Source organism: Agelaius tricolor, unplaced genomic scaffold (genome assembly GCF_023055355.1).
Source record: "Agelaius tricolor isolate 1412-34295 unplaced genomic scaffold, bAgeTri1.0.p SCAF_19, whole genome shotgun sequence".
In the NCBI taxonomy this organism is placed as follows: Eukaryota; Metazoa; Chordata; class Aves; order Passeriformes; family Icteridae; genus Agelaius; species Agelaius tricolor.
This window is the reverse complement of record NW_027269279.1, coordinates 13649916-13674063: the sequence shown is the minus strand read 5'-3', so window position 1 is coordinate 13674063 and position 24148 is coordinate 13649916. Positions and strand designations below refer to the sequence as shown.

Sequence of the window (24148 nt, the reverse complement as noted above, 5' to 3'; positions counted from 1 at the left end):
CTCGGGGGCACGGCTGGAGCCGCGCCAGGCTGGATTTTGGGAAAGGTTCCTCCCCAGAGGGTGCTGGCACTGCCCAGGCTCCCCAGGGAATGGGCACAGCCCCGAGGCTGCCAGAGCTCCAGGAGTGCTTGGACAATGCTCAGGCGCAGGGTGGGGTTGCTGGAGGGTCTGTGCAGGGTCAGGGGCTGCCCTGGATGGTCCTGAGGGTCCCTTCCCACTCAAAATATCCCCTTATCCTGTGAGGAAGAACCCACGGAGGGAGCAGAGCCCGGGAGCAGCCGCGCAGGGCAGCCCTGGGCTCTCCGTGTTTGGGCCATCCCAAAGCCTGCCTGGGCACGGCCCTGGGGCTCCAGGTGACCCTGCCTGGGCAAGGGGGTGCAGGAGATGCACCCCTTCTTCTTCTTCCACCCCTTCTTCTTCTTCCAGCGCTGTGGTTGTGTTACTGCAGCCACCAGGCGTCTGCCCGCAAATACCATCACCTTTATTAAATTATAAAACCGTAAGCTTTAAAATTTACTGTATAAAATAATCACAGGTATTAACAGCAAAGAAAAAAATAACATTTTTTTCTTTTTTTTTCTCCCCAGATGCAGGAATTTGCTCAGATTTTACCCAAAATAATTAACCCTCCCTCCTGCAGGCACCAAGGCCGGCGTCAGCAGGGAGGGGGCAAAGCAAAAATGAATGATACATAAAATAAAAATAAAATAAACAATCATGTGAGCGGGATTTCTTGCCCCAAAGCTTCTCCTGCTTCCAGCACAGAAATCCCTGAAGGGAAAGGCCCGATAAGGAATTATTGCTTTCTATGATAACCAGCAATACCTGGCCATGTCAGTGGCATCACATCACACTGGGGGCACCCAGGTCACACTGGGGGCATCTGGGTCATATTAGCACCACCCAGGTCACACTGGGGGCAGTTGGGCCACTCTGCTGGCACCTGGGTCACCCTGGTGGCACCCAGGTCACATTGGCAGCAGTCAGGTCACACTGGTGGCACCTGGGCCATACCGGCAGCACCTGGGTCACACTGGAAGCACTCAGGTCACCTTGGCAGTACCCAGGTGAGAGCAGTGGCACCCAAGTCACACTGGCAGCAGTCAGGTCACACTGGTGGCACCTGGGTCCCACTGGCAGCATCTGGGTCACGCTGGCAGTACCCAGACCAGTCTGGTGGCATCCAGGTCCTACTGGTGGCCCCCAGGTTCCAGTGGTGGCCCAGCATGGACGGCACGGCTGTGAAGGAGCAGAGATCCCCTGCCATGGTGCTGGGGCCTCAGCACCACTGTGCAAACCAAGACAGGGGACAAAAAAAGTGCCTAAAAGTGGTAAAAGTTGGAGGAAGACCTGAGGGCCCCGTGTCCCCCTTCCCACCGTGCTGCCCTGGGGGGAGCAGCACAAGGAAAGGCAGGGGACACAGGTGGCAGGGGGATGACACTGCTGGGTGTGGACAAGTGTCCCTCACTTGTCCTGAGCCTGCTTAAAAAGGGGGACTTTGCAGAGGAAGGGGAGGCAGAGGGATAAAGTGCACAGCTGAGCTGGGTGCTCTTCAAAGCAGAGAAAGAACCCCGAGGAGGCAAATCCTTCATAAACAGCTCTTTCCTCCCCAAAGCCACCTGAGGAGGGGCTCCCAGCAGCACACACCAGGCTGACACAGCTGGAAGGATGGAGTTGAGCCCTTATCTGTACAAGAAGGATGGGCAAAGACAACTTCCCTGGTTGCCAAGTTCTGCCCTTGCTTTCTGCGTGCCCTGGAGTAAGGCTAAGGTGAGACATGCTGCAAAGGAGACCATGGCCACCTGGGGAGCCCCTGGTGATGCTCCTGGCTGGGCTGGGGCTGCTGAGGCCTCAGAGCCTGCAGCACATCCAGGCTCTGGGGCACAGCAGGCTGGAGGAGCAGCTCAGGCACCACCCCAACCACCTGTGCTGCCCCAGAGAGAGCCCTGCCCTGCCAAACCCCCCAAAAGGAGGAACACAGTGAATCCCTGAACACCATCAGCCTGGCTCCTCCCAAGCTGAAGTTAAACTCAGACTAAACCCTGCACTGCTGTGGGTGTCACATGCTGCTGCTGCTGCCTCCTGCATGTCCCCACGTGGGGTTTTTCACATTCCTGCCAGGTCTGATCCTGAATCCACAGCCCAAGTCCCAGCCTCATTCTTCCCCCACAGAATCAGGACCAGGTAAAAGCAGCAGCACCTGTTTCAGAGGGAGAGAGGCTGCAGACCCCCAGGGAGATGGCAGCCAAGGGCCCAGCACGTGTTGGGATCAGCTCCCTCCCTCCCCATCAGCACCAAGGGCACTCGGCAGCATTTGCTCCCCAGAGGAGAAGAAACTTCTGTTCTTCTCTTGAGTTCAAGTGCTGGCTGCAGGATGGCAGGGGTGCCCCACATCCTCTGCCAGGACGGGGTGCAGAGAAGAGCCCAGCAGCCAAAGCCTTGGCTCCAGCTCAGTGTGGGCTAAGCCCAAGCCTCATGGATGCAGCAGCAGGGGAAGAAGGGTTGGCGATCTCCCCCAGGGCTATGGGGAGCTGGGGGACAAGCTATTCCTTGATCTGGAACCACAGAGAGCCTGCCCCACCCCAGCAGAAAAGCAGAGGTGGCCTCAAACTTGCCTCCACAAGACCAGCCCAGACCATCTTCACCTTTAAACCCAGTCCATGCTGCGCCCTCCTGCCCAGGGGATGAGCCCATGAGAGGAGTGCCGACGTGCCAGGGGCAGCCACGGGCAGGAGCAGCCTCCCCATCCCTGCAGCCAGGCCAGGCCAGGCCAGGCCAGGTCAGGTCACAGCATAGAGCTCCTCACGGTCATTCTGGCAGATCTGATAGCGACACGTGAGCTTCTGGGGCCAGGCCCAGGGCTTCTTATGCTTGTCCCGAGGAGGGAGCAGGAAAGCCACGCTGCAGGCCACCAGCACGTGCCAGATGCTGTGGGTGTAGTAGTAGTTCTCATTGGTTTCCATGAAGGCGTACACTGAGATGGCAATGAAAGCCAAGGTGATCCCTGGGAGGAGGTAGAAAACCCAGCGCTTCCACGAGGAGGGGTAGCAGTGCCTGCGCTTTGCTCCGTGGTGAACCTGGAGGGGGGGGTCAGAGCACACTCTGGGGGTTCAGCAGCCCAGCAGAGGCTGGGGCAGGGGGGAAACAGACCCCAGAGCATCTGCCAGCCTCCCAGGGTGTGGTGTTACATTTGAGTTAAATGATATGCTCTGTCTCACCCCTTGAAAACGTAGGGTTTATTCCAAGCCTTGAAATATCATGGATCTGTAACCCCATTGGCCCAAGTCTTACTCTGCACCTACTTTGAATCTCCCTGTTAAGCTGTGGGGGGAGACCACAGAGGCTGTCTTGGCCCTTTTCCCCCTAGGATCTCCCTCTCTCCTCCTCCTTCCCCTTCCCCCTTTCTCCCTCAGGAACCATGCTGCTCCTGGGGTGGGACCCCCAATAAACCTCATCTAATTAACACCCTCCGAACTGTATGGAGTCTCCTTGCCCGCGTGCTGCTACCAGTGAACATACAGCTTAGGGGGCCCCCCAGGGACCCCCCTAAACGAACTGCTACACCAGGGTGCTTGCTGTCCCTGAGGAATTTGGCCCCCCTGCTGCTTGGGCCCACCTCTGCTCTGCAAAAGCCCCCCAGGAGCTGGTGGTAGCAGAGCCTGGCACAGATGCTACAGCTCCTGCCCAGGGCCAAGCCACAGCCTGTGTTTTGGGACAGCACTGCAGCTCCAGGTGTGAGACCCAGAACCAGGGGTTTCTTAGCTAATGGAGGGCTAGAAGGTGAATCCCTTGCCCTGCTCCCTCCACCTGGGTGTTTCAGGGTTTCAAGCCATGCCTGGATGGGCTGGAGCCTTGGGTCTGCTCCACCACCACCATTCCTCATGGGGAGCAAAGGGCAGCAGGTCCTGCCTGGCTGCCCTCACTTACCCAGGCTGTAACCATGATGAGGAGGGCGAAGAGGCAGGGACCCATCATGTTCCACACCCCTCTGCGGTCCAGCTGCAGGGACATGGCAATTAACAGGGTCCCCAAGACGAAAAGGACCTGGAAAAGAGACACCACCACCACTGGCAGGAGCTCATCTGTTGAGAGAGCACAGCCAGACATGCCAGAGGCAGGGAGAACCTCTTCTTCTGGCTTCCCAGCTCTGCATCCACACAAGAGTCAGGAAAAACACCTTCAAGAAGGAGAAACCACAGAAGCCACAAACCTTTACCCCAAATCTCAGGGGAAATTTTCAGGCCCAGCCCCTACGAGCACGCAGGCTCACAAGCCAAAGTGCTGGGACAAAACAAGCCAGGGTGGCACTGGGTGACAAACAGGCTGTGTCACCCAGCTGTGTCATTAAATACAGAGGTGAGAGGGCTCGGTGTGGTCACTCAGCTTGGCTGGCTGGGGTCTGGCAGGGCTGTGTGGGGACACCTGACACTCACGTATTTCAGGATCTTCTTGAGGCGGGCCATGCAGAGGATGGTGACCCAGATGGACACCACGGAGCCCAGGAAGTCGCAGTACTGCAGGGTGTCATAGTCCATGATGCACAGCACGGCCACACCCGGCTGGTCACACGCGTGGTAGAACTGCAACAGAAGGGGACAAAAGCAAAGGTCAGCACAGAGCCTGCAGCACCACAGGGCTCTTTGGGAAGGGGAGGCAGGAGAGGGCTCAGCCCACAGGCTGGATCCCTCCTGCAGTGGCTCCAGGAAGCTCCACCAAACTGGCATTGTGGAAAGCAGGTGAGAGCAGGCAGGCTGCAGCTCTGAAAGGGCAGGACACAGAGCTGGGGCAGGGCCAGAGGAGGGACAGATGACAAGGGCACTGAAGCACCTGCTCTGTGAAAAAGTTGGGGCTGCTCAGCCTGGAGAAGAGAAGGTTGCATGGAGAACTCATTGCATCTGAAGGGAGCTACAGGGAAGCTGGAGAGGGATTCTTCTCAGGAACTGGAGTGATGGGACAAGGACTAACGGGTACAAATTGAAAGAGGGGATATTTAGGTTAGATATTAGGGAGAAAATTTTTACTGTGAGCATGGTGAGACACTGAAACAGGTTCCCCAGGGAGGTTGTTGATGCCCTAGCCCTGGAAGTATTCAAAGGCAGCTTGGATAAGGCCTTGAGCCACCAGGTCTAGTGGGGATATCCCTGTCCATGGAACCAGGTGATTTTTAAGGTCCATTCCAACCCTTTAACATTCTTGGATACTACAAGAATGTTAAGGGTTGGAATGGACTTTAACATTAACATTTAACATTCTTGGATACTACAATGTGCCCGTGGAGGAGGTGCTTGTCCAATGATCCCAGGAGCTCCTTGTGGAGCTCCATGATGGGCTGGTCCACCAAGGACTTGATTCTGGCACAGCCAGAGCTCAGGGGGAGGTGAGGGGACACAGGGCAGCCCCTACCGTGGAGAAGAACATGGTGTAGGTGTAGACAGAGGCCTCCACCAGGTAGAAGCGATAGACAGCGACTGCAATGGCGGGCAGGAACATGAGGTTGCTCAGGGTGAGCAGGAGCGTGGCCAGGTTCTGTGTGCCCACGCTCTGGGCCTTGCTGTCATCTGTGCAGCTCCAGCCGCCCCAACCTGCGGACAGAGAGGCTTCTGTGGATCTCCAAGGCCCTGCCTTGTCTTCCCACAGCAACCAGCAGGAGCTGGGGTGCCTGAGAAGGAGCAATCCCACACCAGACTGTCCCTGAGCCTCTTCTGCATCAGCCTCTCACGCTCCTGCTCTCAGGGTGTCTCATTACTCTGCTGTGGGAAGCTGGGGAAGCCCAGCAGAGCCCCGTGGCTGCCCTGAGGACATTCCCCAGGTTGTTCCCATGTAGCAGAGGCCATCCTACATCCACACTGCTACTTTCCATCCCTGCAGTAACTCAACACATGTACTACTTGCTGGTGGAACATCAAGCACTCAAGGGTCAGATGCTTCACGTGATGGTGTAAGTTGGGTGCAAGATCCCAGGAATTGGATGGAGAGTGATCCCCAGCGCTGAGGAAGCCACTGGGCTCCTCTCCTACAAGCTGTCATAGCAGGGCAGACCCCAAACCAGGTCAGGCTGCTCTGGACCTTCCCCAGCTGACTTTTGAAGATCTCCAAGGATGGAGACCTGGAACCCGTGCAAAAACAAACAGCTCTGAAGGGGGAGAAAATGTGTCTTCTTCAATTTAGGTGACAATTTCCTGCTGCAGCCAATGTCTGTGGCCTCTTGCCCTTTCCCTGTGCTCACCCTGCATAGCTGGCTCCAGGGTCCCTGTAACCTGTGGGCAGCACAAAGTGTGACTGGTGGCACTGCAGCTCCTCTTCCACTGGCTGAACAAACCCACTGCCTCAGTCCATGGTGACATCCAGGGCTGCAAAGAACCCTAATTCCCTAATGGACAGTGCCTGACACAAAACAAAACTCTCACTCCCTGACTGGATATCAAAGACTGAACTGAGGCAGTCTCTATGAACACAAATCTGCCTCTCCTTTTTAAAAATTATTTAAATTATTTTAATTAAAGATTAAGGTGCCCACGCCCTCCTTTTGAAAAAAGGAGGTCAGCCACAGGGCAGCTGGGGTATGTGCAGGCACTCCATGGTCAAGAGGCAGAGTTAACAGTGGCATCCATCCCATTCCAGAGGGACTGGAACCCTCAGCAGCAGCTCTGCCCCGGGTGCTGGCTCCCTGCCAGGCAAAGCCCAGGGAACCTACTCTCTCTGTTTTTTTTCTGGGTCACCAATATGCAGATGGGGCACTTTGCTCGGGGTGATTCAGCAGAAAGCTGTCCTCAGCCTGATTCTCCAGTTCCCTTAAGGTGCTCTGTGCTTCCCAGAACCTGGCAGCCCTCGGGGAAATTGGGATGCTGCTCTCCATCTCCCTCCTCACCCATTAGCAGCACTGCAGCAGGGAGGTCCTGGCTCAGGCCCAGAGCAGCAGGGAACCACAATTTGCCTTGTCCTTGTGCTGAGAACAGGTGCACAGACCCACCCAAGCACAGCAGAGCTCTTCTTCCCTCCACCACAGACTTCCCAGGCCATTTAGATAATTAGGAGCTGACACAGATATTCCTCCTCCAGGGGCACCTCTGAGTCTCAGGCTCTTGGCAGGAGACACAGGGACTGCAGCCCAGCCTCATCACACCTCGTACCAGGAGCCCACACAGCAAACCCTGACAGGCACAGGCTCTGACACAGGCATTTCAGGCACCCTGATCTCTCTGGAGATGCTCACCAGCACCGCTCCAAGCCCTGGGGGGCTCCAAGCTGTCCTCATCCCAATTCCCCATCACCCTGGGCGCTTCCCAGAACTTTCCTTCCCTGGGCACTGTGACACTGCCACCCACAGCAAACCCCAGGCTCCCCCACTCCAACCCCACGCCCCTGAACTGTGCTGTCCCCTCGGGGAGGATGGCAAAGCTTCCCAGGAGGGGGCACTCACCAGCCTTGCAGCTGCAGCCGGCGTAGAGGAAGCCGTGCCTGCGCAGGAGGCTGCACTGCCCGTAGGGGCCGCAGTCGTTGAAGCAGGGGGTGAGGTAGGCGAACACGGACACTCTGCCTTCAGCACCGGCACATCCCCTGCAAGGACAGCACGTCCCCTTGCTGCCACAGCCCTTGGGACAGCCCCCTCCCTGCTCCCCATGGCCAGGCCGTGCTCCTGCCTGCAACTCCCTGGTATTTCGGGATCTGCTGCATCCCTCCCTAGAGCCAGGAGCAGAGCCTGCCCCCTCACCCCCTGGGCTGCCAAACTGATGTGCAGGTGGGTGGCAGCTGTCCCCAGACCCCCTGGCAGACCCCAGTGCCCATGGCTGGTCCTGAGGACAGTGTCACCAGTGCTGTTTTGCATCGTGCACTTAGCTCCTTACACAGAAAATCAGCAGGAAGGCAAACTGCAGGAATTCTGCACCTTAGAGACCCCCCAGGAGCGTAACAGCAGCAATTATTTCCCAATTTATCACCTCTGAATGCACCTGGGGAAGGGGAAGCTCCCCTAGGCAGGCTCTGCCATCTGCAGTCAATGTGAGCTGTGCCAGCTCAGCATCAAACAAGCTGCAGGGTGCTCACAAGGGAGCAGGGCCACCCACCTCCCTGTCCCTCTGCAGCCACAGTGCAGCTGAGAGGAGCCCACAGCCCGCACAGGAGGACAGGGTTTGCTCACACAAGGGCAGTGGGAGGTAGTGAGGTGACATCCAGACTCACCCCTGTCCCCTGGGGCAGAGGAGCTGCAGGGACAGGAACCAGTCATCGGTCTGTGGGTACAGGACAATCAGCATGGCTTCTGCAGAGGACGTGCTCACACTCAGAGGGTAGCCCTGGGAGAAAGCTGAAAAAAGGAGAGTGCTGTGATGTGCCAGGGCTTGAGGAGAAGGGCCCACAGCAATCCCAGGCTGAGACTGACCCCACAGGAATCAGCTGGCTCTTGTGGCTCCTGGCTCCTTGCTCCCATGCTCAGGAGGCACCTGGAGAGCACCCCTGCTCTCAAGGTCCTTTTTCTTGAGATCTCAACTTTTTCTTTCATCTCAGTTCCTGGTACATATCTGGGCAGCACAGGGCACCTGGAACAGCCTGTTGTCTTGGCTGGTCCTCCATGCACAGCTTAACTGCTTTGCACACCAGCAGTACCTTCACCATCCCCAAACCTCCTGCCAACAAGGCTGGAAGAGCCCCAGCTGGTAACCAGACCTTCCTTTGGTGGAGGCTATCTCGTGGTGCCAGGACACCACCTGCACCCCAGCACCCTGGGAATGTGCCAGCACAAAAACCTCATGAGAGTTTGTGCAAAAACTGGATTCTTTGGGACACACCATGAAGTCCTGAGTCAGTTAACAGCTTGCCAGGTCCAAAAGCAGAGCCTGGGATGACACAGCTGAGCTGGTGGCAGTGCCAGCATCTCTCCTACCTGTGCTGCAGTTCTGTGTGGCGTTGAGGGACAGCACTGGAGAAGCAGCACTCACACAGGCTGCCACGGTGGCATTGGCCAGGCTCACAGATGTCTGTGCAAACAGAGCAGTGCCCCATGTTAGAGTGCCCCAGTGCCATCCCCCTGCACCATCCCTTTCCCACAGTGCCCAGGGACAATAAATCCTTCAGGTCAAGTCACCCATCAATTCAGAAGGTTTCTGTTTGTGCTGCCACTGTATTGTGTCATGGATGAGAGGCAAGAGACCCTCGTGGGGGACCCTGCCCCAAAGCTGGGACACCCACTCATCATTTCAGCACCAGCACAGGGGAGACACGAGTCAGAGTCTACAGAACATCAGGGCTGAGCCCTGGGCCAGCCCTCAAGAAGTTTAATGGAATTTCAGGGGGCTGATTTTGGTGGTGGGGTGTCACTGAAGGAGGCTGGGAATCAATGACTTGGACAGGAACATCCCTGGGTTCCCCTGCCCAGCCTCCTCTCCTGGTGGCAAGGTGCCAGGCTCCCATGGAGAGGATGGCACTGCAGCTGCTTTCCATTTTGTCTCCTCTGCGTCACTGCCACCACACGCTGCAGGCTGTGCCATTGGAATTGGAGCTGGCAGGTGGGACACGCTGCACGCAGCTAAAAAAGGCTCAGAGTACTTTGTAACAACAAAAAGAGAAACAGTCCCACTGGTGCCTACAACCCCTGGAGCCCTGCCGAGGGGACACAATCCCGTTTGTCACCCTGCTCACCTTGTTGAGCAGCAGACTGACCACGAGGGATCCCCCGCTGTCCATGCCCGTGTTGAGGTTGAGCAGGAGCAGGGTGGGGGACAGGGAGCTCACGGGCACGCTGGGGCCGTTCAGGAGCCGGTAGCGCACGGACACCACGTCCAGGTCCTCCCTGACCACGGGCTGGTTCTGCAGGCAGGAGCTGCTGTGCTGCCCAGACGTGTTCTGCGGAGCCTCTGCTGCAGCCAGAGCAGAGCTGCCTGCTGCTCCTGGTCTGTGGGGAGCAGACTGGCTCTGGTTTAGGCTGATGAAGTTAAGGAAGGAGCTGGTGCTTCCTGGTCTGCAAACTAGAGTGAAAAAGGAGAGGAATCAGCACAGCCAGGTCTAGCACCTCACCCAGCAGATCCAGTGCTCCAAGGAGCAGCACAAACCCCAGGGGGTTTCAAGTGGTTCATGCCCTGCACAAACTGGGGGGTTTCAGGTGGTTCATGCTCTGCACAAACTGGGGGGTTTCAGGTAGTTCATGCCTTTTATGAACTGGGAGGTTTCAGGTAGTTCATGCCTTTTATGAACTGGGAGGTTTCAGGTGGTTCATGCTCTGTATGAACTGGGGGGTTTCAGGTGGTTCATGCCCTGCACAAACTGGGGGGTTTCAAGTTATTCATGCCTTTTATGAACTGGGGGTTTCAGGTAGTTCATGCCCTGCACAAACTGGGGGGTTTCAGGAGGTCCATGCCCTGCACAAACTGTCCCTGAAGTGCCATCTTTGCAGGAGGAGCACCCACAAGCTGGGACACTGCTGGGAGCCAGGCAGTGGTAGAGTGGGTGGAAGCACCCTGGAGCTGCAGGGGAGAGGGAACAGAAGAAGGGATAGCACAGCACTATCAAGGTGCCCAGGGAGTGCTCGCTCAGCACCAGCAGAGCTCAGCACTCAGCTGTCCCACAGGCTGCACAAAAGTCTCTCCCAGCTCCCCATATGTGGGCAAACAAAGCTGAGCAGGAGGGAGAAGCCAACCCAGTGGAAATGGGCACCCTGGTAGATGGATCTGCATGGGACACTTGGAGTCCCACTGCTGGAGACTGTCCATTGCTCCCACAGACTCCAGTACTACCCTCTGATAACACCTCTGCTGCCAATGCCAGTCTTCCAGCACACAGGATGAGGCTCTGCTTTGAAGAGGAGGTGGCAGAAGCCCCAGCAGAAGAAAACTTCCAAAATGTACCTAATTGGTGAGCTTCCAGCAGTCAAACAGGGATTATGGTCATGTAATAGGTGCCTACCACACAGCCACAGGGACCTTGTGACCACCTGAGCCACATGGAGTCACTGGAAATGGTGACACCCCCTTACAACAACACCAGACATTTCCCCAACTAAACCTCTGTGGTTTCCTGCCTGTAGCCTGCTCTTGGCCAATTCGTAGTCAATACAGCCTTAGTCTGGTGTACCACAGAAAAATATTTTCCCCACCAAATTTTAAGCCAGCCACTGCTTCCCAAACAACCTTTAGGACAATAACACTGAACTTTTCACGTGTTTCCAAACAGGCAGCTCTAGAAAAAGCCTCTCTGGGATGAACACCAGAGTTTTCAATTTTGTCCCCAAAGCAAAAACTATGGCATCCAAGAGGAGGCAACCAGCATGATGGGGAGCATGGCCACCACAGCCAAGCACCCAAAGACCCAAGGGGGACACAGCACACACAGAGCTCCCTCTGGTCCTTCTCTTTTGGCTAAAGAACATGGAATCCCACCTGTGAAAGAAGCCAGCATCTCCACCGACACGCTGGCGTTGGCAGTGCCGAGACTCTCCACCATGATCTGCAGCCACTTCTCCCAGGGGGGTGACTCCAGGGCCAGGCTGCAGTTGGTGCTCCCTGTGCAGGTGAGGCTCCTCTGGAAGGACTGGGGCAGGGTGATGGAGCCCAGCAGCACCCTCACAGTGCAGGCTCTCTGCTCGCTGGTGACGCAGCTGCTCAGCTGGAACCGCATCGCCGCCGCGTGCTTGGGAACGAAGACCCTGCAGGGGAGGGAGCAGCAGTTTGCAGGGATTGTACTCTCAACACAAGCCAGGTCCCCAGGGCTTTGTGACAAGAGCTAGACTGCCCTGGTTGATGCTGTGAAAATCCTTCCCAAGGCAAACATCTGGAAGTACTAAAACTCCTGCAGTTGAATCTGTGACCACCTGGGAAGAGCTGGAGAAGGGTGCTCGTGTGCTCCCCGTGCAGACCCTACCACTGCTGCAGGGAACTCAGCAACAGGCTCACAGACCCCCCAGCTCCAGCCCCACGTGGGAACAACACTGCCTTCCCCTGAGCAGCTCGTGTGGGAAGTCCCACCCTGCCATGCCCTCAGTTGCCCACCCGCTGCTCCCACTCACTTGACATGCAGTGGCTTAGCAGGCGAGACAACGGTGTGAGGCATGGGCACACCAGGCTCCAGGACAGGCATATCAGTGAGTCTGAGCACAAACATATCTGCCTGGAACATATAGGGGCATGGAGTGGAGAAACCCTGCAGGAGGGGAGAGCACAGGGGTCAGCTGTGGTTGCGATGAGACACAAGGGGCAGGGCACTGGGCAGGACCCTCACCTTGACCTCGATCCTGCCCGCAGCCTGGGGCAGGTGGGCAGCGATGAACCAGTCCCCAGCAGCAGGGGTGGTGACGTTGACAAAGGTGGTGTTTTGCACAGCACTGCTCAGGGTGATGCTGATGTTGTAGGAGGGACGGACGGTGGCATTGGCAGGAAAGCGGGTGCCCAAAGGGTTAATGACGGGAGGGGCTCCGTGCCGAAAGTGCCTGCAAGATAAACGGGGATACAAACTGGCCTGGGACTGGAAAGGGAGCAGGCTGGAAAACCCCACATTTTCAAGTGGAGTCATCATTTTCATCTGGGGAGGATTGGCTGCTATTAGCTTATCTAGGATTTGTTTAGAGATTGGTTTTACTTGGCAGCTTATTAAGATTTACATGGTTCCATCAAGCCTGGGAGCAAATTTCCAACACTTGCTAAGGCTAAGCCCCACCTACAGAATTCTGCTTTATAATCATCAGCAAATTCCCCATATAGGGAAAATCATCTACAAAGAACTTTAATTTTCTAGCTAAGATCTGCATCTTCCCATTTCCTCTTTTAAGGAAGGCAAACAGACAGACTAAAAACACTTTCCAAGGAAGGCCCCTATTACAGACTTCAGTACAGCAGCACTTCTGCTTTCTAGATAAGCCCAGCATTTGAAGTAGCAGAAACACACACAGCTGAGGAACGTAGGAGATATTTACCCAGTCAATTTGGCATTTAATTTGATTGCTTTTGGACTGCACTGCAACAGGTTCGGCAAGCAGACATGACAGGTGACATGTTATTACTCCTTGGAGCTTATCTGGGTTAGCCATCATTTCTTGGATTATTGTTTAGCTGCTGCCTTGTCCCTCACGTCCCCAGACTGCTGGAAACCTTTCTGGGAAGCAGAAAGCAGGCAGATCATCTGTGCCAGGCTGCTCAGGAGCAACTTAGAGTGCCAGTCTCCCCAGGACAGACCAAGGAGGCACAAGCCAAGCAGCTTCAGTCACTCCCAGATCTCTGTGGAATGGGTGCCAGACACCCGTGTGACTTCATGGGCACAACTTGCTGAGGAAGCTTGGTGTCCTCCAAAGATAAAGCTCAAAATCTGCCAAGTTTTGGACCTCAAATCCTTCAACAAGTCAAGCACTGTTTTAAAAGCAGCATTTCTTTCACTGACATTGAGTTTGCAATCTCCTCATGCTCCTGTATCCACACAACACCACATTCCTCTCCTATCTTTGTTCCAGGCTCGGCCGCGCCCCTCACAAAGTGCCCCCAAATCTCCTCAGTTCTTTTGCACTGGGCAGTTTGCCCATCTCCAGCCATTCTGGGTCTGCTCAAGTCCCTTGTAGCCCTGCCACATCGTTTGGCACCTTGTGCAGGTTCTGCCAGGCCAGGAGCAGCTCTGAGCAGCACACCTGCCTCACTGTGAAGCTCTCTCCAGACTCCTAAGGGCTCTCTGGGACACCACACCTGACAGGCAGCCCCAGACCCGCTGGTAACACGAACACCAAACACTCCTACAGGTTTTAACACAGACTCACTGCTGCTGCATGAAGAAACCACATGAGGAACTGCCCAGCCTCCACAACCAACCCCAGCCACGAGGACCAGGACGAAGGGACAAGAAGCCCACAGGACAAGCCCTGGCACAGGGACACAGGACATACATACACAGTGATCTCCATGCTGGTGCACTCAGGGCCCTTCCCCTGGGATGCCTGCAGGAGCCAGCGCAGCAGCACGGTGTCCTCTGGCACGTGGAAGTGGAACAGCTTGGCATTGCCGTACCAGCTGTAGAAGGAGAGCTTCTGTGCACTCTGAGAGAAGTACTCGGACACATACAGGGAGTCTGCAAGGGAGAGAGCACAGCAGTTGGTGGGGGAGCTGCTGGGGGCAGGCTGCAGGGCTTTATCCACCCACAGAAGCTCACAGGAGGTTTAATGTTTCTTGGAACAGTGCACTCTGTGTCCCTGATTTCTCATTCCAGTCCCATTAGATATGTGGTGATCCGTGCACCTCCAGCCAGAACCACCCACGTGCCTACTATGAAACCATCACGCTGAACCAGAGAGCACTAACAGATGCCTAAACTTCACTCTGAGAAACGTGCCCTGAAGATAAGAGATCACCAGAGACACCAAACAGGAGGAAAAGGTCAGGAGGAAAGGCTGATGGCAGAAGGAAAGGTGATGGAATAGGCAGCAGGAGCCCTGGGCACAGCACAGAGCAGATGGGCGCAGGCAGCATGGGGTGCCCTCTGCCCCAGCAGCAGTTCATGGTGCCAGGAGGCAAGAGCTGTGCCCTTGTCTGCTGCTGAGCACATGGGCTGATGTTTTACATGGGCAGAGAGGGAAAGGATGGGGGATGATGTAAAATGAAAGGAGGGGAGATTTAGATTGGATGTTAGGAGGAAATTCTTCCCTGTGAGGGTGAGGAGGCACAAATTGTCCTGAGAAGCTGAGGCTGCCCCATCCCTGGAAGTGTCCAAGGCCAGGCTGGATGGAGCTCAGAGCAACCTGATCTGGTGGAAGGTGTCCCTGCCCATGAGATGACCTGTAAAGGTCCCTTCCAACCCAAACCATTCTGTGGTTATCCATTTACCCAGCTCAGGACACAAGGTGCTGCCTTCCTGTGACACACAACACTATGCAAATTCATGTGCTGCAAATGTAACTCTTTCAGACATGCCTTCTAAAGCCTAGTGATTTTCCTAGCTGGAAGAAAGGCTGCTGGGACAGTGAGAACAGCCCCAGGGTAGGCTGAAAGGGTGTGCAAGAGGACAACAGCTACTCAGCCAAAGTGCCATCAGGATGAACTAGATCCTCCATCCCTCTGCCCAGCCACACACCTACAGATCGCCCCCAGCAAAATATAAATGACCAAACCAGCCAGACTGCAGCTCAGGGCTGGAAAAGAAGCACCACATCAGCTGAGAAAGGGATAAACTGCACAGAGACATCGGAGTCAAGGCCATCCAAAACCAAGGTTTGTAACACACAGCAAGAGGGCAGAAGGTTATGTCTTCATGGGTCTGTGGAGATGATGGAGCATCTTCTTGATGCTCCTTTCCTACTTTGGAATCCCCGGAGTGGGGAGAAAGTGTGGCACCTTTCAGAGGCAGATTCCTCGTTTCTATCATAGAATAGCAGTGAGGGTGAGTTAACTTGGCCTTCCCTCAAAGCTGCACAGGGTCGTGCTACAAACACAGAGCTGTTATACACAACTGTGTATAAGAAAGACAGCAAAGAAAGAGGAAAACAATCCTTAGGCAGCAGCAGATCCTTGGGACGTAGTTCCTGCCGGGAGGAACCTAATCCTAACAGGAACTACGATTCATTCATGCCCCAAAGGAGGACGCTGCACCCACGGCAGGGCCGGGAGACAGGAACGGTAATCATGGCTTTAACTCCTTGGCAATTTACCAAGGCAGAGCCTGCGGGCATCCTGCGAGCCCAGCAGGGAAAGGAGGAGACAGGAAAGCGAGAAATACCAGCCACACAAGGCAGCTGGAGGATCTGCTCCGGGAGGAAGAGCCTGGCTCTGACCTTGCCGCAGGGGCTGCCCCGGGGGACAGAGCTGGCAGCACCTCCGTGCACAGAGCCAGGAAAAGCCACAGGGAGAAGTGAGCCTTGAGCAGGGCAGCCAAGAGAGCACAGCCCCTGGGCAGAGCTGTCCCACTGCAGTCCCCAGGCCGGGGACACACTGCTCTCCAGCCAGCAAGGAGCAGAGACCACAAAAGGGGCTTTTCAAACCAAATCTCCCTGGCTGAAACGCCAGCACAGTGCGTGGGTACTGTGGACAAGAGCTGGCTGTGATCCCTGCAAGCCCAGGGACATTTCCCTCATTGGGGCTATGGAAAGGAGCTTTCATCAGTGCTGTCTGTACCCCCAGAACACTCCATACACACTTGGCACTCTCATTTCTGGCAGCCCATGGGGACATTTGGGCACAGGAGGAGGGTAGGCAGGGACACAAAGCATCATTAGAGCTGGGAGAGCCCTGGTCCTTCTGCATGCAACAGGTCCCATCAGACAACCTCCAACCTGCCCCAAGCCCACCAGCTGTCAGCCACGGCCACCACCCATCCTGCACGTCCTCACCGAGCCAAAGATCCCCTTGTGTGGGTTTGGGGGAGGACAGGGCGGGCCAAGTGCAAAATTAAAAACCCCAGCAATCAGCAGTGCTCTTTATTAAGGACTGGTCAATTATGTGGAGCGAGCTCAAGAGCATTACCAGGTCAGAGCAGGCAGCCCTGCCCTGCCCACGCACTGCCTGTCACCAGGTGAGCACCAGCTGGGGCTGTGGACAAAGTCCACTGCCAAACAGCTGCTTGTGGTGACAAGGGCTGAGCCCCTGCTCACAGGCTGTGCTGGGCACCCAGAGCTGCACCACAGCCTGGTATGTGACTTCCTCCACCCAGGGTGACAAGGAAATACCACAGATAAGCGGGACATCAGCACAGAAAAGCCTGAAAGACAGGTCACTGCAGCCCAATGTGTGCTTTGGCAGCTCAATGTGAGCTCTGGCAGCCCATTTGCATCAAGAGAGAGTTCTCTGGCATGTGCTGCGCTCTCTTTGTGTCCATCCCCGTCTATTCAGTCTGCTCAACGCCAGCGTGGCAACACCTGGAAAGTCCCACTTGACTGTTCCATGATGTGAAACAAGCTTTAAACTGAGCAGGAGACCCATCCAGTGGATGCTGTTTTCCATCCTCTTCCATACAGATCTCGCATAAGCAGATTTCAAAGGTATCGTGCAAAAACCAGAGGTGTTTTAAGACAAGGAACAGAACTCGGTAGAATCCCTGATGCACGGAGGAGACACATTATTTCAATTTCAGAGTAAAGAGTCACCTGCCACAGCTTGGGTTTGTTTGTCCAAAGATGATCTCATGGGAGTTTTAGGACATAATGCCTTGGCTGCGGGTTTCACAGGGCGCCCCATCAAAGGGAAGGAGCCCTCATTTCAAAGCAGACACCGTCTAAAGCTACAGAGTTGATGAGCCCGACTCGAGAAAAGGCTGGGCTGCGTTGCAGGATGTTTGCCCACTTACAATGTAACAGCAATCCCGTTCCTTTATCCCGGCTCTTAAAATCCACCTGCAAATGTTGCAGAGCAAGGATCCCCTCGCTCCCCGGCGGAGCAGTTGATCTCTGCCAGCGCCCAGCCGTATTCCTACGGAGGTTTTCCCTACAGAGCCATTCCCACAGCCGGCGGGACGGCGCCGGGACAAAGCCGGCACCACACCTGAGGCGCAGGGAGCTCTCCAGGGCTGGGAACCCAGCGAGCAGGATGCCAGAGCAGGGTGGGCCTGGGGCACGGGGCCACGTCCCCGCGGCTCCCCGGGAGCCTCACGCTCTGCGGACTGTGAGGAAGCGATAAGCACCATCCATCATCAACAGGACAACCACGGGCACAACGAGCCCACCCCCGGGACGGAGCGGGCAGGTGAACAACCTCGCCTCCCCAAAAAACATCTCCACCCCAGAGCAGCTCCGGAGGGGGGGCACAATCCCCGCGGGACCCCAGACCCACAGCTCTCCCAAAAGCCCCGTTCCCATCGTCCGCATGCACTGGAAGTAAAGTAACCTGAAAACAAGGCAAACCCAAGGAAAACAAGCGCTGCGAACACAGCAGAGCCCCCTGCGAGTGGCCTGACCTGCCACTGCTCCGCAGGGCCGGCACAAGCGCTGCTCCCCGGGGATGCTCCAGAGCCCCCGGCTCCCTCGGGAAAGCACGAACCGCCCCAAAGTCACCGCAGATCCACCCCGGCATCAGCTGCGACACCCGGGGCAGCTCCCGGGGCTCCCCTCAACACCACCCTCCGCTGTCCCACCGCCGCCTCTGCCCCCCGAGACCCCGCGGATCGCCGCTCTCCGCCCCGCCGGGACTCACCGGGGCCGGCGCGGCCGGCGGGCAGCGCCAGGAGCTGCAGCAGCAGCAGCAGCAGCCGCGGCAGGGGCGGCCCGGCTGCCCCGGCCATGGCCGCCCGCCCGCCGCTGCCCCGGCCCCGCCGCCCGCCCGCCCCGCAGCGCCGCCGCCGCCGCCGCTTCCGCCGCCCGGCCCGCCCCGAGCCCGCCCCGGGCCCGCCCCCCGCCGCACCGGAGCGACGGAGCGGGGCTGGGCTGCCCGCGGGGCCGCAGCTGCCGCCGGGGAGCACCGCCCCGCACGGCCCCGCCCCGCACCGCCCCGCACGGCCCCGCTCCGCCCCGTCCTGCGAGCCCCGGGATGCGCCCGTCGGGTCGGAGCATCCCGGACACGGTGCCGGTGCGGCTCCCGGCTGCGCTTCTGAGCGCCGGGAAGGCCGGGGAAGGTGGTAGTTGGGTACTTGGAGATCAGTTGAAGCTGGAATCACAAACACGCGCATGGCTCGGTCGTGACCGGGCAGCCCACCATGCCCCCGCTCAGACGGGAATCACTGCGGAGGCTCAGCCCTTCAGCTGATGGGTGATTTAATGCTCGTTTCTGCAAAGCCCGTTGCTTTCTCTGCTCCCACGGACCTGCCATGTTCATAGGACTCGCGGGAGATGTGGCTTTCATAGGCACGGTCAAGTCATTCTCTGATTTTCCAGCTGATTTCAAAAGAGTCAAGGATTTTCTTTTACCTGCGTTTTCCTTGGCATACGTCTGATGTGTTCCCCAGCGGAAATAATGCAGCTTGGGGACAATCTCGAAGTCCTCGCTCAGGCAAAAATCCCACCACTCCCTCACCGGTCAAGTCCTCCTTAGCTGAGGACTTCAGAGCTGTTTCCAGTCAGCCACGAGCTCCCTGGAGGTGGAGTTTCTTCTTCTGGAGCTCAAAGTCTTTGCTGCTTGCTATCACAAGACTTTACTCTTTGTAATAAATTCTTGGGGCATGGGAAGGAAATCCCCTGGGGAAGTGCCTGCCATTTTCCAGGAGCTCTGACACCACCAAAATCCCCGTCAGAGCAGGCTGTGTGCTCAAAGCTGGCAATGTCCTCATCTGATTTAGGAGAAGACTTCCCTGAAGTCAGTCCACAAGCTGAGCACATAAAGTTCAAGGGATGGGAAAAGACTATTCTGCTAATTTCCAGCTTCAATTTGTTCACTGCTGGTTCATTTCCCTTTGCCCCTGTGTGATACTATCCTTGGATTTTCAGAGCTCTCCTTCTAAGAGAAAAACAAATAAACCCTTCTGTCCCCATTCTACATTAATTTAGCCTTCAGCTCCACTTCTAAAGATATCAGCTCATCTCCAATCAGCACTTATGAATTACTTTCTTGAAATGCCATTTCTAGTTATTTTCCTCTTAAAAGAGAAAAAAAAAAAAGTCAAAGACCTGAGCATAAATTAAGCTTATCTAACACAATGCAGAGTCAGATCCACAATGTGTTACAATATCTATTTTTTTTCACAGCTTGGGTCCCTTGGAGATGCTTGTTCCCAAGAGAAGCATTCCAGTGTTCCCTGTAACTGTGTGGATGGATGCTGTAGGACATGCCACCTCCAGAGTGACAGCTGCTCCAAACACATGGGGACGTGCAAATGTTGTCATTGGCTCAGTGACTGTCTGGGCTGCTCCTTTTCCCTTTGGCTAAGCAGCCTTGCAGCCTCAGAAGGGGTGAGTTTGGGCCAGGCAGGGTCTCCTTTGGCTGCAGAGCTGGAGCTGGGGCTGAAGCTGGAGCTGGAGAAGCTGAAGCTTCCTCCACTTGCCCAGTCAGTGCATCACAAAGACCTGCAGCCAGGCAGAAGGTACAGCTGCAGTAGCATCTGCCTCATCCTGTACAGCATCAAGAGCCCAGAGGATTCAGAAAATCACACAGGGGATCCTGTCTGTGCTGCAGCCTCAGGAACCGTGGCTGTGCTGGGGTCAGGGCTTCTGTCTGAGTCAGTGACGCTCTGAAAGTGGTGTCGGTGTCCCTGTGATGGTCAGGGCTCACCGCTTCTGCTGCCTGCTCTGTGGTCCATGAGTCCTGAACACAGCCCTTCACATCAGGAAGTCAGACAAAAGAGGAAGACCCTGTTCTGGAGAGTGTGTTTCCTACAGTGCTTCAAACAAGCCTGTGGAGAAGTCTGGATTGGATACTGGAAGTATCCCTTTTCCAGGTTGAGGCAACAACCTGGAAAAATAAATAATGGTGGCCTGTGCAAATTGGATTTATGGAGCTTTAACAGTGCTGACCCATGAATTTTGATAAATACATTTCTACTATTAATAAAGGCACTGAGCTGCTCAGCTATTGAGGGATGTCTAAAAGCTTTCTGGATGAGCAGCTGCAATGCACATTTTGCTGTATTGCTTTCCATAAATCCATAGCTGGGATCCTCCTGGCCATGTGCAAAGGTCTCTGGAGAGCACAGAGCTGGCACAGTCTGCTCCCCTATCTCTGTTTGATCCTAGTGCAAGGAATAAAAAAAGTGTCACTGACTGGAAAACTCTGTTTTAACTATTTTCAGCTAGATCTGCATTGAATTGTGTCCACCCAGCAGCTTGACTTGAAGTCACTGTGACAGGGGAAGGAAGAGAATAACGAGGAACTGTACCCCAGGATTAGAGACCAAAACTCTGCTGTTAGAGTTGCACAGTTTTAGCTTTGGACAGAAAAGTCAAATGATGCTCCATCACTGCAGGAGGCTGCTGAAAGGATATTTGATGTACTCTGTGGAACTTTGCTATGTGCAGCTCTCAGTGTTACTCACAAAAGGAAAAACAGAAGGTCAATCCTTTCTGTGTAGATAAAGAGGGTGACCTGGATAGGGAAATGTGATCTAAAACAGAGGAGGCTGAACTTAAACTGGCTATTACAGCTCAGGAAAAAGATGCTAGAGTCCTCACTGATGGTTTGCCAAAATTGTAGCCTTGATGTGCAGAGAAAAAAAAAAATACAGTGGTGACATCAGGAAGGGCTTGGGCTTGCAAAATAACAAAGAGAGCATCTCCTGCCTGTTGTGTAACAGCTTGGTGCACCCACATCTGTGCAGGTCTGGCCTCTGATCATGGAATCCTATAATCATGGCATAATTTGGGTTGGAATGGACTTTTAAAGGTTGTGTAGTTCATCACCTCTGCCATGGACAGGGATGGCTTCCACTGGGTCAGGTTGCTCAGAGCCCCATCCAGCCCTGGTCTTGAAAGTTTCCAGGGATGGGGCATCCCAACCTCTCTGAGCAACTTGTGCCAATGTTTTACCACCCCCACTGTAAAAACTTCTTCTTTACATCTAATTTAAATCAAATCTCTTTGTTTGAAGCCATCACCCCTTGTCCTATGGCAACAGGATATCTTAGGATGTGAGAACATTGTGGATTTACAGCCCTGAGCAGGGCAACTGAGATCAAGGGGATGGGGTAGCTGCAATACAAAGGGGTTCTGGGGAGGCTGGGATTTTTCTCTGGAGAGCAAAACATGCCAGCCCTACAAAATCATAAAGAGAATGTGGACCTGGTGCATGATGAGAGTTAGAGGCCATTGATCAGCCTGCTAGATTGATTTTAAATGGGTAAAAAGGACTTTATTTGGAGCAGGTGGGAGAATGAACTTCTGGAACTCACTGCCACAGGAGGTTGTGGAAACAAATAGGATCAGCAGGTTTATAAAAGGTAGAGCAAATTCATGAGCAGCAGCAGGCCAACAGACAGATGTTGAAGGTAACAGGCAGGAATGCAGCCTCTGGAATTGCTGTTACTGCTTGTGTGGGAGCTGGAGGAACACAACCAAAGCTGGGCCCTCCCCAGATGACATCTCCTGCTGCTGAAAAATGCAGAAAAACAACACAAGGAGAGAGGAAGCACTGATGTCACCAGCAGAGCACTGCCTACATCTCAGCTCCAAGCAAAATCAGATCTCCCAGGTGGTTGCTGTGTGGTAGGAAGACAGAGCAACCAGCAGGAAGAAAGATTTTGCATTTCTATTCAATTTCCATCTCTGTAGTCAAAATCTAATCAATGCTCATTTTCTGTCTTCTACCACTTTTCCTTTTTCCACTGGCAAAACAGCCAGTGGAGGAGGTGGGAGGATTCCAAAAAGTTTGAATTAAAGTATATTTCAATCATTCCTTATTTTCAGATTGCTTTCCTGAGGAAAAAAAATCCCCTCTACCTCAAAAACTGATGGAAGCCACCTCCAAACATTCAATATCTCTGGGAAAAGAGGGAGGGGGATGGGGTCACAGGAACAAGACCTTAGTGTCTCTTATTGTTAGCAGGGTAAAAGGAGGAAACCAAGGAACCACAAAACAGTTGGGTTCAAGTAAAAAAAAACCCAAAGCAAACAGTGGGACTTTTAATCAAAGAAAGAGATGAGTAATAATCATGTCCTTTGCCAAGAATGAATCCTTTCAGATGAGTCTGTTTTCCTTCCATAACAGATTCCAGTTTTTTGTTTACCATCATTATTTACTGTTCTGTCACCAATAACTTGTTTTGTAGTGGAGAACATCCTTATTAAGTTCTCAGATGTTCCTGAGCTGGAGGGGCTGTAGGCACTGGCTTAAAATTCAAAAGAATTCAGACAAATCAGGGAAGAAAAATCTTTTTTCAGCAGGAAAGATCTGACATTTAGGAAAGACTGGCTGTCCAAATACACAGCAAAGAAGCAGAAGACCTATTGGCTGCACCACTCATGGGTTACACTATTGCCATATTGAATTCCAATATGGGATGCACAAACAAGAACAGGCTGTAAAACACATGATGTTTTCCCTCCTCATTCCAGCAAGAGGATCTCTCACCTGATCCCCTAAGATCAGCTTCCAGTGAGGAATTAATTCTCTATCTTCCCACTGCTTGTTTGCAAGATCCCCCTTGCTACTGGGAAGATAGAAAATTCATGGAGAATTCCTGTTAAACTCCCCTAGGATGTTTGACCTCCTCCAGGAGTGTGTGTTTCTGTGTCTCTCTCCAGGACACACTCCTTAGGGACATGACTATCTAGCCAACATAATAAGATTAGAATCCAACCTATCTGGACAATGCTGTTGGCAGCCCCTCAAGAGCCTGGTGGAAGTCCTGTGATGGGGTAAGTCATTACCATCAAGCTCATTTCCTGATGTTGTTTAACTCCTCTCTCAATAAAAATGAGCTCTGAGATGCCACTTGCCTTGGTGTCACCACAGAGCAGAACACTGGAGGTATCTTTGAACCCTGGGTGCTTTGTCCATCAAGAATGAATGAGAGCTGAGCAAGGCCTGCAGAGAGTGGAGACATCAAAGCAGGCATGACCTGGAGATACTCATCCTCTTTCTTCTGCTGAAGCTGCCTGGTGTGATTCAGCTTCCTGAGGGCTGCCATGCCTGGATCAGAGGGCTTTGTGTCCAAATCCACCTCCCCAGTGTCATCTGGGGCTGTTTCAGGCTGCTGCTGCTGCTGTGGCAATGCAGGAGTTGCCTCCAACTCTCTCCTCAGCACTGGAGCTGCAGCAATGCCAGCTGCAAAACCAGCCTGGGACAGCACCAGGTGAATATTTGCCCTGCTGTGCTCCAGATCATGGCTGCTGTGTGGCTGGTGGGTCCTGAGGCAGCTGGGCAGGGATGCCAGCTCAGGGAGTGCCAAGCTGTGGTCAGTGTGAGTGTCCCACAGGGCTGGGACACAGCCACGGCCACCAAGGGATGCCCAGTGAGGGGACCCCTGTGCTCTGAGCCAGAGCAGGGGGGCTCGGGGCTGGAACTCTCAGCAGGGCACAGGGAATGATGGGGAAGGGTCCTGCACCCCCCTCCAAGCTGGCAGCAGTGTCCCCAAAGCCCTGGGGATGTGGGGCTGGCTGGAAGCCCTGGCTGGCAGCCCTGCTTCTCCCAGCCCTCTGGCTGGCCCCGATAAAGCACCACGGCTTGAGGTCCCCATCTTGTGGCAGCAGGGACAAACGGCTGGGACAACACGAGCTCAGTGGTTCCCCGGCCAGGCAGAGCCCTGGCAAAGTGCTGCAGAGGCAGGACACTGCCACTGCCACCCGAGTGTCCTGCCTGAGGTCACAGCACGGCTCAGGAAAGTCAGAAGCTGAAGCAAGCTG

General features: G+C 54.8%; 1 protein-coding gene and 1 long non-coding RNA gene across 4 annotated transcripts; one reads left to right on the top strand and one right to left on the bottom strand.

The window, feature by feature from the left end:
* Positions 1-460: 460 nt before the first annotated feature.
* PGAP6 (post-GPI attachment to proteins 6) lies at positions 461-18221 on the bottom strand. 3 transcript variants are annotated; one of them, XM_071444379.1, is made up of 13 exons: positions 18078-18221; positions 13854-14031; positions 12205-12412; positions 11993-12126; positions 11367-11632; positions 9634-9959; positions 8879-8972; positions 8179-8302; positions 7421-7557; positions 5404-5582; positions 4434-4580; positions 3928-4044; positions 461-3077 (listed from the first exon to the last, which is right to left on the bottom strand). In XM_071444379.1, the coding sequence occupies exons 1-13, from the start codon at positions 18163-18165 to the stop codon at positions 2781-2783; spliced, it is 2295 nt and encodes a 764-aa protein (XP_071300480.1). In that variant the 5' UTR covers positions 18166-18221; the 3' UTR covers positions 461-2780. The 3 variants fall into 3 exon arrangements, with proteins under 3 accessions (XP_071300480.1, XP_071300481.1, XP_071300482.1); XM_071444380.1 differs by having other exon boundaries at positions 11993-12093; XM_071444381.1 differs by lacking the exon at positions 18078-18221 and having other exon boundaries at positions 13850-13960.
* Positions 18222-18435: 214 nt separating this feature from the next.
* LOC139598234 (uncharacterized) lies at positions 18436-20572 on the top strand. Its single transcript, XR_011681840.1, has 2 exons — positions 18436-18957; positions 19562-20572. It is a non-coding gene; the product is annotated as an uncharacterized lncRNA (long non-coding RNA).
* Positions 20573-24148: the final 3576 nt, after the last annotated feature.